This window comes from Ischnura elegans, chromosome X, assembly GCF_921293095.1.
Source record: "Ischnura elegans chromosome X, ioIscEleg1.1, whole genome shotgun sequence".
Classification (NCBI taxonomy): domain Eukaryota; kingdom Metazoa; phylum Arthropoda; class Insecta; order Odonata; family Coenagrionidae; genus Ischnura; species Ischnura elegans.
Window position 1 is genome coordinate 122,430,422 of NC_060259.1, and position 16,545 is coordinate 122,446,966.

The window sequence follows — 16,545 nt, forward strand, 5'->3', positions numbered from 1 at the left end:
CTGGGGTTATCGCAAGACATTGCTAAAGTCCTGTATCAAGACAGTGAAATTGATGCAGTGATCATTGATTTCAAAAAAGCTTATGATAAGGTGTCAGATGGTCAATTGATATATAAAATAAATTGGATCGACAGATACACATACAGATAGACAGATAGATTAACCATGGATAAGAGAATTTTTGAAAGATAGATACCGGAGGGTAGGAGTAATTGTTGAACATTCCTTGGAGATAGCGATAATATCAGGGGTCCCGTAAGGAAGCATAGAAGTGGGAACAGAGTCACAGTTATGCCAGGGTTTTTGGGATAGAAACCTCAATGGTGAGAGCCATTAATAGGTTATGTGGTGTCTTCAAAGCCTTTATAAAAGAGCGGAGTTGGCCGGAAATAGGAAGGAACGATCATAAATTCAAAATTAAGTTCAAGAAGCGGAAAACAGATATTTTGTAAAAAAAAACCCTAAAAAGAGGAATAAAGGAGTGGATTAACGTCCCTGAAGATATTTTAAAGATATTCCCCGTAAATACAACAATTTTAAGAATAAGTGCTCATCGATTCTTGTTTGATGACATTGCGGTTTATTATGGCGAGTTTGGAATAGGTTTATTTTTGGTCAATGTTCACATTTTAGTTATTTGATAGTAGAATTAATGTCTTTTTAAATAATATTTGTGTATTTTCTGACAATTTAATTCGTTATTTCATAGGTAAACGTTCATTCATTTGTTTAAATCTAATGCTGCCACCAGAGAAAAGCCTAATAGCAGTTATTTGTAATAAGTAAGTAAAATGTGGTCTCACACAGTTAGGAAAGCGTTTGTTCTTTAATTCACGTAAATTCACGCATTTTGTTTTCGTAATTAAGTACTAGACATTTGAAAACTATAATTATCGATTGAATTACAATTAATTTTCTTAGGATACGGAATTCAAAATGATTTTACATATGAATGTCTCTGGTTATTTACTAAGAAATGTAGTTAATATGAGTAAGAATTATTCTTAACTTAGATTGGACAGTAGTTAGCCGAAAGGACACGAAGATGCAACCTCTGCCACTTCCTCTGCTTATTTATTCTCAGTGAATTAATCTGCCTCGAAGTAAATGTATTTTAACCGAGATAGTCATTATTTTAATAAATTTGGTCGTTAAAAAAAATTCGGTATTATTTACGCATTGAGTTTACTGTGTCTAATATGCTGATTTTAAGAATGATTCTTTTACAAAATGAAGAAAATATAATTACTTCGAATTCGAACCCGCCAAAAACTCAAGCGCTACTAATCCGCTTGAAGTTATCCTACTCAGCTACGGAGCCACATCTATCTCACATTTAAACGTTGAGTCCAAATATGAATCTGAAATGAGGACATAGTATATCCATTTTATGAAAAGAAGGTATGGTTACCTCGAAAATTAATTTGATGCATGCGTATTTAAGCCATTCTTTAGAACCTGTTTTCATGATAAGAATAAAAATAACCTATAATAAGCTGATGTATAACTCTGAACAGATTAAATGAAAGGAAACTTTTCCAAATTAGAGAAACAAATTTGAAGAGATTAAGTATTCTGATAATGCATTCGTGAAACATGGCTTCGTTAAGAGGTAAATTTTCACGTACATTTTTGGCTCATTCATTAAACTATAATAAAATGGCAAATTCTTATATAAAATTGCACGTTGTATCAAATAAGATAGTGGGAACCGAGGGTGGAACGGGATAGCGATTTTAAAATGTGAAAAAGGTGCTCCGCAAGCGGTAATAAACTACAGCTAGTCCAGATTGGTGTTGCTCATAAGTTCATCAACAATAATCTGGACTAGATATAGTTGTTGCCGCTTGCGGAGCACATTCTTCGGCACTTATAAATCGCTGACCTCGTTCCGCACAGGGTTCCCATAATTAAAATAATATAATAATAATAAAATGTGTTTTTATGGCGTAACCAGTCCTTCCGGTAGGATCTAGAGAGTCAAGCCCCAAAAACGCAAGTTGCATAAACGACAATAATTTTTACTTTACCTTATTGCCAAAGAGTATATCTTTACTTTGCACCTAACGATCAAAACATATTGATTTAATAAGCAGAAAAAGCATGGAATAATAGTTACAAGTAAAGACCTACCTCTATTCTTCAGCAACAGACCATCCGCCTCTCACCACCAATAAAACAGCTGTGAGACTCCGACTTCACGATAACAGAATGAGGACTAAGTGGAAACACCGAAAGCGGTTGCACTGCTTCTTACTTACACCTCTTGGGGGATGAGAAATTGCTAAGAAATGTATGGGGTTCTCCTCGGCAAGAATAGTCCAATGCAGAGTAAAATGCACTGAACTGATTTTGAGTCACAGTGCACCACGAAGTCAGACGGGTGAGTTTCGGTTTACGCGTCATTGGGCTAGCAAGGCAGGGAGGGAGTCGGTGGCTAAGGGGAGGTAGTAATAGAGCGATGGCGAGACGAGGGGGGGGAGGGGAAGTGTCTCAGGGCGCCACCCTCTATGCACTAACACCATTAATTAAATTTTAACGGTGAGCTACAGGAACTGGATTTGCAATGGATTTGCTACAGGAACTAAAAACCACTGGAAAGTTTTGTCTTTGCATGAGTGATCACCTATATTTTGCTATAATTCGTAATATTTCTATAACCGTGTGGTGTGCATGCTGGAGTCCAATTGCATGCTGCATGCTGAAAAATGATCATCCCCTGCCAAACACCCTAGTGGTGGCTTACAGGGTATCATGTAGGATAAATTTGAGCCAATTAGGGTTACATGCACGATAAAAGCTTGTGGAATCAGGATTTCCCATGCTCGGAATGACTCATTTTAGTCAGTTAGCACCTCACACTTCATTATTCCTCCCTTATCCTGGCCCAGAAAAGAAGTCGCTGGTCACCGAGTAGGGACTACTTTGGCTCAGTTTCCTCATGTACCCCAAGGAGAGGACACCGGTGGCAGAAAGGCCTGCTGAGCGCGGCTCGCGACTATCTTGGGAATTAGGAACGAATTGGCGGAAATGCGATGCAAACAATGATTTTTAAGTCGACGTTCTAGAACCAACAGAGAATTGAGAAAACTAACGTATGAGCTAAATATTCTTATATCTAACGTTCAATCTCAAGTGTCTCAGATGTCTCAAGTAAGTGTCTAAAATTCTCGATGTAAGTGAATTGAATAGTAAGTGCTTAATCATTTGACATTAGTAAATTGATAATATCGTTAGTCATTACAACCCAAGATTTATGGTAAAATAACTACTGCTTAACTCGGGGATTGTCTGAACATGCATATATCATTGTTCTATTTTATTGTACTCTTTTCAGGGGCCGTATTCTGTATTTCGTCGGTACCTCACCGGTCGGTTTCCCTTCCCAGCCCACCTACAGCAGATCATTCCGTACCGACGACGGTTTCCATACCGACGACGGCAAATTCAGCGATTCAGTATGGTCGTCGGTATCAAACCAGACGGTACGGTTCCCCCTCCTTTTAAAACAGGGAAAATCCGAATATATCCGAAATTGAGTGAAATAATAGTTGCCTATTCAGAGTGAGATAAAGTGATAACATTGCGGCATAACTCATATTTAATCAAAAATATATTTTTTATGTCAAAGGAGCAAATAAATGATGATAGAGAGAAATAAAGCCTATTACAAGCGAGTGAAAGTGGTAACATAAATGAGAGAAAGTCATTATATGTTAGCAAACCTCATTTTTATTAACCATTATCTTATATTTCTGTCAAGGTAATTAATATAGATGATGACACAGTGAATTATAGAGGCGTATTCGAAGGGGCAGAAAAAGATAACATTGCAGAAAACCTCATTATTTACTCGGTGATGAGGTAAAAACAGAATAAAACGTACAATGCGCACCCACCCGGAGTTCATGAAACCCACTGGTCGGTGGCCGTACCGACACCTTTTTGCTGTCGGTACGGCTACCGACGATCTCCCGTCCTCTCGTCGGTGCAGCACCGATCGGGTTCGTACAGAATCGCACGACTTCTTACCAGGAGTCGGTGTGACGTCGCACCCGACGAATCGGTGCCGCACCGATCGGTTTGGAGTTACAGAATACGGCCCCAGGTCAATTCGTGAAAAAATTGACGTCAGCCATGCAACTGCCTTGCTGACTGTGCGGATAGTGACAAAGGCGTTGATATCGCTAGCACCTGTCGTAATTCGATGGCCTAGGCGCCATGGAGCGCAGGTCGTTTGGGGAGGTTTTGAGGCCATCAGTGCCTTTCCTAAAGTTTTGGAAGCTATCAATGGGACACACAATCATATTCCTGCTCCAAAACATAATCCGGAAGCCTATATTAATCGGAAAAAAATATCATTCCATTCAGTTGCAGGTAATTACTAACTGAGTAATGTGACCCTGGTCAAATTTCAATTCGAATGATGCAAAGATACCAATATAACATTCATTATTTCTCACAGGGAATATGTGACCATAAAGCCCGTTTCCTAAACTGCTACGGTGGGCATGTAGGCTCACCTCATGATCAACGAGTTTTCCGTCTGTCGGAAGTGCAAGACTTTCTTGGCGATGCAACAAAATTTCCAAGTGACAGTCATTTATTACGCGATGCTGCTTACAAGCTGCACTCAAACCTCATTGTCCCCTATCGAGATAATGGACACCTGATGCGACGTCAGAATCATTTTAATTTTTGTTTATTGTCAGTTAGGATATCTATTGAGAGGGCCTTGGGCTCCTGAAAAGTCGCTTCCGCAGTTTGCTGCATTGTCTGCAAATGACTGACACTGCAGAAATACCCCAGTTTGTTCTTGCTTCTTGCGTATTACACAACATCTGCATATAGCCCGGAGATGATTGGCGCGAATCGACCACAAAATAACAATACATGCAATGGGCATGCCTCACCGGTATCCCAAAGCATATTTTTGACAAATTAATCCGCGTTCTAGTTTGATTTGAATTTAGAAGAAATTACGCTTCAATACAGTATTTTAGATAATTGCGCAATAGACCATGGTTTTATTTTTTACACAGTATGAATAATAAGCTCATTATGATTTTGGAAAAGAGTGATCAACAAGAGCCTCTATTTTATTATCATCGCATTCCTCCCTACATTATCAGTGCCAAATCATATTTTGTGACATCTGATGCTACCACATTGCAGAAAGAGATTTCAACTCATAAAAATAAAATTTTCATTGAAAATCATGGAAATAATGATGAACAGCAGCCTTTTGTAAAATGGAAGGTAGAAAAAAATTATGCCGCGGCCAAGAATCAAACATAGGATCTCCGGGTAGGAGTCAAGTACAGTAACCACCGCTCCCAGTTGTTGAGACCGTATTTCTGAGGGAATAAAACCAACCTGTAAATATCTAACCTCGTTTTTGTTAAAACTATCGGTTATATAACCCCATATGGGGGATGATTCGTGGTCAGCTCCCGATGGACTACGACACTACTAAGTTAGATCGAAATCTGAGACCCTCACTTCGCCACTTTCCTTGTTAGACAAGAGGAGGAAGTAATAGGCTTATATATTGAGGCAGGATTAACATCTGGAAAGTCGCGGTGGGTCTAACTAACCGGAGAGGTTTTTAAAATGAATAAAAGATACTGTCATACATATATTATTTAATTTTTGAGAGATTTTGCTTATTTGTAATAAACCATTGCAAGCATATTTAAACTAAGAGTGAGAAAAGTATATAAATTCTTTTCTATGTAATTTTACCAATCCATTCTTGTTTTAATCTTAACAACAAATACTTTTACGGATCATGAAAACACTTTTGATTTAAAAAAAGAAGTTCGCATCCATAAATTGACGTACAAGAACAATACTTGCAAATTAGCAGTAAATATAAGTATTAGACCACTGGATCATATGGAAAAACGATATGATAACTTCTTTTTACTATCGCCAGCTGGCTTATAACTATCACGCCTTTTTATTACTAAAACCCAGATTTTTTCCAATCATAATGCCTCTTTAGAGAGCGCTTGTCGATACCCGTAATAGATTCGAGAGCAGCGGATAAAGCTATTAATAAAGTACTCGTATTGACCATGACAAGGTGAATTATTTCAGGTAACAATGACTGGGGGGAGAGGGTGTTATATTTTATTTACGAATGAAAATCATCGCATTCTGAGAGCTGTTATTAACAGAACAACAGAAAAACTCCCTAGCGATATTTCACGTCCACAATACGATCTAAATTCTAACTGGAATTGCAGTCTTTGACTCTCAAAAAGGATAAGTTGCCATTAATCCTCTGGGCTACTAAGACTATCACTGAAAGAGAGACCGCACTCACCGGCAATCGCCTCGATGGCATGGTTCAGTTGAGTCATTCCGCGATGTAAAAGGAGTGTGTTAATCGCACAGTATGGGTGTACTCAGTTGGGGGGGTCAGGAGGGGCCAACTGCCCCCCTCCCCAGAATCGAAAATTAATGTAATTCAAAAGGAAAGTTTGGAACAAAATTTATTTTGAATAAAAATGGTTTGAGCATAAAACGTGTACTTAAAGAAATAATTTTTTCAAGCAAAATATTTAGAAAATGCACGACTACGGCTTGTCCCCTCCCCTAGTTGTGATCCAGGGTAGCCCCTAGTCTTGGTGGTCTAGGGATGACTACTTTCACTATGTCTAAACATAGGACATAATACTGAATGCGGGTGAGGTGACGTCGAGATGCTAGTAAAAGAAGAAGGTTGGGATATGGACAAGTGAACAAAAAACCAACTAACGATGTGTAATCTAGCGATTACCTTACTATTTCAAGTCGGAACATCCCGAATGAACTTTAAAATGCATATAACTTACTGCCATCTGACTCATTCACAATCCTGGATAATTAATACTCACCACTATGAATTGCAATTGCAGGCGCAATACACAGTTAAGGATTTGGCGGAAAAACGACTGATCCAGGAAAACACGCAGTTCATCCCTGTAAATTAAATTCAATTGAACTCAAAATAAGGAACAATATACGAAAGATTATGGAATTCCGTCTCCCTGAAAAAGATCGACCAATTAAAGTGACATTAATCAAGGTTATCTGTAAAATAAATCAGCATGCATGAAATTCTGCTAAAAACCCTAATCTAAATAACTCAAATCAAGTCTTTCTATCGCTTTAATAGTGTCAACTAACGTCTATGATAACATCACCCAAACCAAAACGGGTTTACTGTTAACCTTACGAAAAAATGAGCTTACCATCTTGATATTTTGAGCGTTAGCAACTACAGCAGACTCCCGATTATCCGGGTGCGGATTATCCGTGCTGTGGATTATCCGTGCATGATTTTTCACTCTTCGTTGAAATTTTTCGCGATCTTTAAAAAAAAATCGCCGGAGTTCCGTATTTAGTAGGATAAACTTAAAGCCGTTTCACATTAAATGGGTGCTCATTGTGTCATCCGTGGTAAGGAGTAGTGAATATAAATTCGTCTAAAGAGAAAAATGTCCAGTTCCGGGACGACTATTTAGCCTTAACTCTAATTTCTTCTCGCTACAGTTTTTGCGAAAATTAATTGAACGAAAGAATTCTAGCTTACGTTAAAAGTCAAATGCAAGTTTTGAAATCATCAGAAATGGATGGATTTACTAATATAATGAACAATTAGAATAACAAGAACACGCACAGTCGGAACGCGTCACAAGCGACGACATGGGGGTAGAATACGACCGGCCGCAGGGAAGGGGCTAGGCTGGGCAGCGGAAGCACGAGGAGAGGGGGGAGGAGGAGGGGGCTTGGAGGAAGAGGGGGCTTGGAGGGGAAGGAGCGCGTTTTCTTACGACTGCTACGAGGTTATACAAACGTTCGTCTCTTGACTCCTCCCTTCGAGTTAAAGAGAGGAAGGTGATCCTTGAATAAATGACTCGTGCAGGAAGTGAAAATAATTATGACGCTCATAAGAAATCAAGAAAGCAAAATATAAAGATGCATTTGTAGCGAAAACATCTTAGCGGTTTTTTCGTGCAGCCAAATACAGGAACTGGTGATTCTTGGATAAATCGATAAATGAAAGTTATGGTGCCATGCTTGACAAATTTTTAAAAAGTCAGAAATGCGTCGTGTTTGGACTCATTCTTTCTTATACTTGGTGCACGCTACTATTATCGAAGTCATATGGAGGCAAAACCGTAATTATGGAAAGTTGCTTACTGTCAGCGAAGAACACAGTGGGTGACTCATGCTGGCAGCTTGGTTCATATATTGGGGTCAAGGAAGTCAGGTTGCGTGAATAGAATTCTACTGGAGAGGAGGGGAAAGACTTCAAAAGATACATTTCCTATTGCCCTCAGGTAACTTGAAGCTTTTGCTCAAGGCTAGTGAACCTTTCTGGGAACTTAAAGTAATATGATATTTTATTTTGAGGCCAATAATGTATCACCTACGTAACATATGATCCCTGCGCGAAACATAATCTGGGGTGACTTGGGCCTGTTGGATGGTCTTAGAAAGGTGGAAGGGGTAAAAGGGGTAGGTTGAGGCCTGATGAAGAATGGAGGGATGAAGTCGTCCTAAACTTCGTAACTTAGTGATTACTTTTTGCTGACACGTGTGAGTAACTGCCGGCAGCAACATATCGATTAAGGCTTGAGTTTTGTGGGTCTCCCGCAGTCGCGGCTTATGCTTCGTGGTTCTCTGTTGCATGTGCCATCGTTAATTAGGTTGTCCGGTGAACAATTCATCCACCTGGAGGAAGTAGCATGGCTGATAAACGCAAGAAAATTGTGTTGACTGTAAAACAGAAACTGGAAGTGATTAATAAACTAGAGAAGGGGGAATCGGTGATAAAGATTTCCAGAGATTATGGCATTGGATGTCAAACAGTGCGTGATATTTAAAAAAATAAGACCAAGCTAATGGAATACGCTAGGAACTGTGACAGTGGCGCAGGACCATCAAATCGCAAGACAATGAAAAGTGCATCATACGAGGAGTTGGACGCCGCAATGCTTCAATGGTTTACCCAGAGGAGAGCGGAAGGCACACCTCTTTCTGGTCCAGTTGTCACAGATAAAGCAAAGTTTTTCTACAAGCAACTGGGCTTCGAAGGCGAGTTCAACGCATCATCTGGGTGGCTAACAAGATTTAAAAATAGACACGGCATACGTGAAATAAGTATTCAAGGAGAACGACTGAGTGCTAACAATGAGGCTGCAGTAGCGTTTCGGGAAGAATTTCAGCAGTTTGTGACTGAAGAACGGTATGACTCCAGCCAAATTTACAATGCTGACGAGACGGGGCTATACTGGAAATGTCTGCCGTCTAAAACGCTAGCGTTCGTGCAAGAGAAGCATGCACCCGGCCACAAATCCTCCAAAGAACGATTGACAGTGATGTGCTGTGGGAATGCTTCCGGGAGCCATAAACTTAGATTGTTAGTCATTGGAAAATCGAAAAGGCCTCGATCCTTTAAGGGCACTGAAGGAAGTCAGCTTCCCGTTGATTACAATCAAAAGGGAGCGTGGATGGACCGAGAGATATTTGAGTATTGGTTCCACTCAAAATTTGTTCCCCAAGTTCGTTTGTTTTTAAAAGACAAGGGATTGCCTCCGAAAGCAGTGCTACTCTTAGACAATGCCCCTTCCCATCCGAATTAGAAAATTTTAACGTCAGACGACGGATTAATAATTACTAAGTTTTTGCCCCCAAACGTCACATCAATTATACAGCCAATGGATCAAGGCGTCATTGCATCAATGAAAAGAAATTATCGCGTTGGTCTTCTGCGAACCCTATCCATTGAAGATGAAAATTTGATGAACTTCTGGAAGAAAATGACAATATTAGATGCAATTCACGGTGTATCTCAGGCTTTGCTTTCGGTGAAAGCTATCACACTAGTTCGTTCGTGGATGAAACTTTTGCTAGACCTCGAAGGTGATTTCGAGGGATTTTCAGAATCAGATGTGAGTGATCCCAACTTGGGGGAACTAGTAAAAATAATGAAAGGGTTCGAAAATGTTGATGTAGAAAACTTAAACGAGTGGTTGGAGAGAAACGAAAGTGAACCGGGATTCCGTCATATGACGGATGAGGACATTATTAACGCCGCGATCTCTACCGGAGTGGCGAGTGAGGAGGGGAGTGAGGGGAGTGAAAGTGACGAGAGCGGAGAGGAGGGGAGTAGCGACCGCATGACCAAGGCCCTTATATACTGGTTACTAATCTTTGGCTCAATGTTGTTGCCTTGACTGACGCTCCCACCCCTCAAACCCCTCCAGAGAAACTCTGGCGCGCAGTGGCGCTACCACTAGGGGAAATATGGAACTAACTGCGGTCTCGGCGGCGGTTCGAAAGCAAATCGGGACGAGATGGAGTGATAAGAGTCGGATGTGGACGAATTATAGGAGGAACGATTAGATTCATTGAATAATTTCACCATGGAAATGCGCTATGGGCTGTAAATCACTAGTTCCTTAGTTTCGGCGGGTAAATAGGACCTAGTGAAGCCAAAGTAACAATAAATTTATCTGCATTAGGGTTTTACCTAACTCTCGGAATTTTCTGATCGAAGGCGGCGGCAGTTGGAAAAAAACATATAGGTACATTAAAAGGCATTTCTCCCGTTAACAGCCATTTTACACCGTGCACATAATTGCACAAACTGATGAATTTACTAAGGCGCTGTCAAAATAACATCGTGCAAAGCGATAAAGTGCTAGAACGAATACATGCAAGATGGTGAAATAGCCCCTATTCTAATTTCATTGAAATATCCGTGCAATTGCACGCCAGATGGGGATAGAATAAGATCTCATGATGGCCACTGCTAGTCTTCTTTACAGAGTGAGTCAACACTTCCAATGGTCATTTTAACAAAACACAACAAAGAATCACTCTCTCGTCGCCTAGGGTCCGGTCTCCCAGATGCCAACGTATGGTGAGGATATGATTGATCAGTTCACCTTACACATGCTTATATAGGGTTATGTTATGCAAGCAGTTACATAACATACAGGGTGAATTCTGAAAGTGATGCAATTGAATAACCCGTGCCACCCCAATTGGTTGGAGTGGGATCAAACTACTTGGAGTAGGAGGAATGGACTCTAATCATTGTTGCAAGACCAATCTGATCGCTTTCTAAGCTATGGAAGGACGTAAGTTATTATAAACCCCCCCCTTGGCCGACCTTGTCAAGGAAAAAAAATGGAATCAACAGTCGAGCAAAGTTTAAGTTTTATGCTAAATATCTTTAGGAAACGAAATAAGTTGTGAGGCTTCTAGCGACTCTGTTCTGCCCTACTCACAAGTTTTGAGGGAGTTAAAAGCCTTTTAAATAATAATAATATGCCTTTATTCAGGCGAGGTTGAGACTATGAAGTCCCCTCTTCCACCTATTGAAGGGCTCCTTGCCACAACATGCTACGAATCCACACCCTGGTTCCCGGCCAAACACCAGATTCGTATGCTGCCTCACCTGTAGTCCGGAGGTCACCCCATCAGATATTTTTGTGCAAGTTAGGATTAAGGCAGCCCTGAAATGAACCCATTATTCATCCATAGAAGAGATACAAACAGCCATGAAAAAGACCTTACGAGAAGCCTCCGAAGAAACCTCCTTGGGCATGTACTCAGTCACAGCACAGTCGCTGGAAAAAATGTGCAGAGGCCTAAAGACAGTACTTAATCAATTTCTTATTACTCTAAATTAATGACACAATATCCAGATCACAAAGGAAATATAGTTAATTATTAACCTATGCTATTTAATGTCTCTTTAGAAGTGCACCCTATAACATTTATTGAATTAGAAATATAGAGCGGCTGTAAAATATACAAGACCATTTCAATGCACTACTCTCCAGTGTTGGGAAAAATCTGAGAGAGTAAAAAGTTCTCTCTTATCTTTTGGAAATAATCACTAGGATTACCTCTATCAGGAAAAAAAAACACCTTTTGAAGCTTACCAACATTTATTTCCGAGAAAAATTGATAAGCAAACATTTTCAGGTATACATTCTATCAAAAGGAAGTAAATTTCCACATCAATTCGTCAAACAACATCTCTCTACAATGTCATGAAACAGACAGCCATAAAAAGCATCAATTATTCTCCTGAAAACGGATTAAATAAAAGCTGACTGTAAGTTCTTCATTTGAATTCTAGTAGGAAACAGCCACCATAGGTCTTGAATATTGAAGTCCACTGATGAATCATCTTAAGGAACAGCCTTCAAGGAGTTTCACAGACATCATATTAGCTGATAGAACAAATAATAAAAAAGTATTAGTACAAGTATAAGGGCTAATAACAAAACCATGATAAGAAATTTAAAATAAAAAATGTCCAAAATTTAAGAAATTAGACCAAGGCATTTAAAACATATTAAGTCACAAATAACACAAATATTAGTAATGTGAGTGAGAGTAAATTATTGAATAAACTGAATAAGAATAGGAAAAAAATAAGTATTCAGGCTTACAATTAGATAATGATCAATAAACAAAATTAGTTCACAAATTTGGCATTTAAAGTAATGATTTCTTAATGATTTTATAAATAATTAAATAGTCATCCATGAATTCCTAAAAGTCAAAATGTAAAATTCATAGCATGAGCTAAAAAAATTGAGCCATCAGCAGTAAACACTATCCCACTGAAAGCGCAAGTTTTATTAGAACACATTTCCCAAAACTACATCACATCAAATTATTTTCACAAGTTCATGGTTCACTGGTTTCATATACCAGTTTATCATGTGGAAATATGAACAATAATGAGTCCTTCTCTAGACTGTGAGAATGGAATTGAGAAGCAGGATAGATGCAGGTGAAATGTATCTCATGATCCAATATATAATAGATTTGCCAGTGATCATTTTAAAAACCTGGAATTTGCTAGAGATGAGAACATAGCCCATAAGGACATTGCCCCATCTCAATTCAATGCTAAGGTAAGCCCTCCTCTGGGGCAAATGTGCAGAAAACTCGGTTAAATAAATCAAGCCGGTGTCCCACAGTCAAATTTGCATCCAAATATTTGTCTCAATATGTTTGGAATAAAAATTTTGTTGCAAAAATTTGCATGCAATGGGACAGGGGTTCCCCACGATGGACCAAAAACAAACGAAAGACAATGTTTATGTATACAAATTTGGAAGCTTGTGGAAGTGAAGTATTCTGTCTTTTTAGCAGTTGAAATCATCTGAACAGGCCTCTTGAACATTAAAGAGAAAGAAAACAGAAGGAATGCTGAACTTGGCGTTGGCTGGAAAGCGTTGGAGTAAGCGTGCTTAACATATTGGAGAAGGAGTTGCTCACTGATGTTCCTGTATATTACTGATATTAATTGACGATAAGTGAGGATATTTTCATGTCCCTTATAAGCAAGGTTGAGGGCAGAATAAAATGCCAGGATACAAACGTGAGGCAGTTTATTCCCGCAAGGAAAATGTTATTAATAAGTGATGGACATGGTCATTGAAATGTTATGAATTAATAGTGCTTTAATACCTAAAGTAAATCTTTTATTCTTTCCAAAACACCCCCTCCTTGTATTGTGAGTCTAAAAGGAAGGTTCCTTCTCATTAAACATGAACTCATTTACACATTACAGATTTCCTAGTTGAGAGTTTCCATCGCGTATTCCATACAATATTTATGAAAAATACTCCACCGGTTTCGACCTTTTCAGGTCTTATCAAGAGGTGAACGATAATGAACATGACCTGAAAAGGTAGAAACCGGTTGGGTTTTTGATGCATACTGTATGGAATGCAACAAATTTTATTTTTGTGTCCATTATATATATTTATTAATTAATATGCTCATGCAGACGATAAATAACCTATGTGGCCTGTGTGTCAGCGTTTGGCGCTTCTCTTTTGTCCAGTCCAGTGATTGGTTGGTTTCATCCAATTGGATGAAAATTTAGAACCTGTCCTACCCATTTGGACAAAACCGTGTTTTGTACAAACCAAAGGACCAAAAGCCAGTTGGATGAAATTTTGACCGTGTGATAGGGTGAACGTCAGTTGTATCAAATTTTGATACAAATTTGACCCTTGGACATCGGCTTCAAATAACTGTGGTGCCCTACTGTATATTCAGAGTGTATACGCTCACATTTATGAACTTTGATGGTTACTTTACTATGAACTGTGGATAGTGATGTGCTTGGTAGAGGCATCAATTCCGAATGGCTTAACAATAAATTCAAAAGGCTTCTGAGCAGGACAGTGAATAAAAAGTGATAAAAAATTGTCTTCATAGTGACAATTGGCCTAAAGAGTTAAGATTTTATGAGCTTATCCAACATGAATTGGGTGAAATTAATTAATTGCTAATTTGAGAGGGGCAAGAATAGTACATATTACCAAAAGTTCTCCAGGAGTGTAAGTCAAGTCGTCGTTCACAAAGGTCATATGGAGGTTGTTAGTATGAAGAAAATTTTAAGAACCAAGGTTTGGAGGAAAAGTATGCAAAAAGATGTTGAACAGTGGTGTAGATCCTGCCATGAATGTCAGTTAGTGGCTAGTAGTGACCCACTAGAACCAATAGTACGATCTGAATTGCCATGTCAACCATTGTAAGTTTGTATTTCCTTGGCCCCTAACCATCAGGTGGCAATTTGTTGATAGTGTTAGATTTGCACAGTCCTTATTTGTCTAAAGGCTTGTTTGCACGGTATGGTTTGCTAAAATCTATTTCATCAGATAATGGACCACCATTTAAAGATGCAGGATTTCAGAGGTTTCTGAAAGATTTAAATATTATCCATCATTTTTCTACACCATATTGGCCCCGGGCAAATGGAGCGGTAGAATGCCAAAACAGGAACATTATGAAAAGATTAAGGATTGCTGGCGCATAAAAGATAAGTTGGATAGAGGAACTTCTGATATACCTATCCTCATATTGAGTCACTCCCCACTTGGTAACAGGTTGCCCACCAGCAGCGTTGTTTTTAGGATGCAAGATTTGGTAAAAAAATTCCTGATTTACAGTTATGTATGCAGGTGAACCTGATATTAGCTGTAATAATTAGAGACAGGGAGTTAATGTTGAAAGATGATGGTAAATTGTATGCTCATTTAAACTGTCTTGCAAAGCCTAGTCTTGTGGAACCAGGGGATGTGGTGTTAATGAAACAAGCTTGGGAAAACAAACTATCCACTCCCTTTAGACAAGATCCTGTGACCATTATAGAATCTAATGGAAATTCGGAGTTCATTTATGATAATCAAGGGAAACCTCATAGAAGGAATACTTCTCATGCTAAACCATATCTTCAGAGGGAACAAGAGAATGGGAATAAGGAAGAGAACTACAATGAGCTAACACCAAGGGAGGATATAGTACAGTTGAGGACCAAAAATACGGAATCCAGAAACCCCAAAAAAAACAGAAATCTAAAATGTTTGAAAATTCTTCTGCATAGGGTTTCGACTAGACACCTCGTGGCACCGGCCTCTGAGCCTTGTTCTGGGACGAGTAGGATGTTAGCACACTCTGTAAACATACACTAACAACCTGGGCACTTAGGGATCTCAAATATCAAGCACAAGAGCCTGAACACATTTATAAATTAATTAATTAACAAAACATACCATGAAGACCAGAAATCCAGAAACCCTTTGCTCCCAAGCTTTCCGGATTTGAGGTCCTCAACTGTAGATGGAGGAAAGAATTTGCAACCTAATCCTGTGATGGCAGGAAACAATTACAGGAAAACAGGAGACTCTCCAGGAGAGATGAGGTCAATGAGAGAATGTAATAAATCTAGTTCTTTGCAGTATTATAAAATGTAGATCACTGAATAACTAGTATTTATTTATTTATTATTTATATACTGAACACTCAGTATTTAACATGCGCTGATTATTTAACATATGCCAAGCTTGTAAAAAGACTTTTGATTTATCTGGAATGAAGAATGTTATTTTGGTTTATAAGTGAATTGGTGTAGTAAGTATCAGGATTTGCATTTGTTTTTGTTCAAGACTTTACGTTTATGTAAGGGTAAGAATGTCTCTTAAAGGAGAAAAGGGATGTTGAGTCCTAAGGTTTGCCACCATGCTCAGAAGTTGGGAATGAGAGTTCCGGTGTAAGAGTGATGAACAATAAAGATGGCGAGATGTAAGGTGTGCTTACACATCGTTGATACATACTCTAATAGGTGATTGATCACCCAAGCTTGGTAGTACATATACCAACTTTTATGTTATGCTTAATGGTCTAAACTACCTAAACCTCTCACAGATGTTGGACATTGAAGATGTAAAAATCATCCATAAAATAAAACTTGGGCTCATGTCACCTTACTTAAATTAATAAACAATAATAGTGATATTCATAAATATGAGAGCAAAATTTTCATATTACTTCTATGAGTAAATCGGGACACAAATGTTCAAAAGAACAAGCTCAGATCAGACATCAATATACATTTACATATTTTCAAATTTACTCACATTGCTGGAAGGCGGCTGTATTTCTCTTGAGGACATACAGTATATTTGGATCTGAGGGTCTACATCATTCTTTGTATCTAAATGTTCG

The 16,545-nt window shown here is 38.8% G+C and overlaps 1 protein-coding gene and 1 long non-coding RNA gene across 2 annotated transcripts; one reads left to right on the plus strand and one right to left on the minus strand.

Annotated features, from left to right (window-relative positions):
* Positions 1–8,897: 8,897 nt before the first annotated feature.
* Positions 8,898–9,638, plus strand: LOC124171301 (jerky protein homolog-like). Its single transcript, XM_046550449.1, has one exon. The coding sequence runs from the start codon at positions 8,898–8,900 to the stop codon at positions 9,636–9,638; it is 741 nt and encodes a 246-aa protein (XP_046406405.1).
* A 1,797-nt stretch (positions 9,639–11,435) lies between these two features.
* Positions 11,436–16,522, minus strand: LOC124171511. Its single transcript, XR_006867785.1, has 2 exons — positions 16,458–16,522; positions 11,436–12,245 (listed from the first exon to the last, which is right to left on the minus strand). It is a non-coding gene; the product is annotated as an uncharacterized LOC124171511 (long non-coding RNA).
* Between the last annotated feature and the right edge of the window lie 23 nt (positions 16,523–16,545).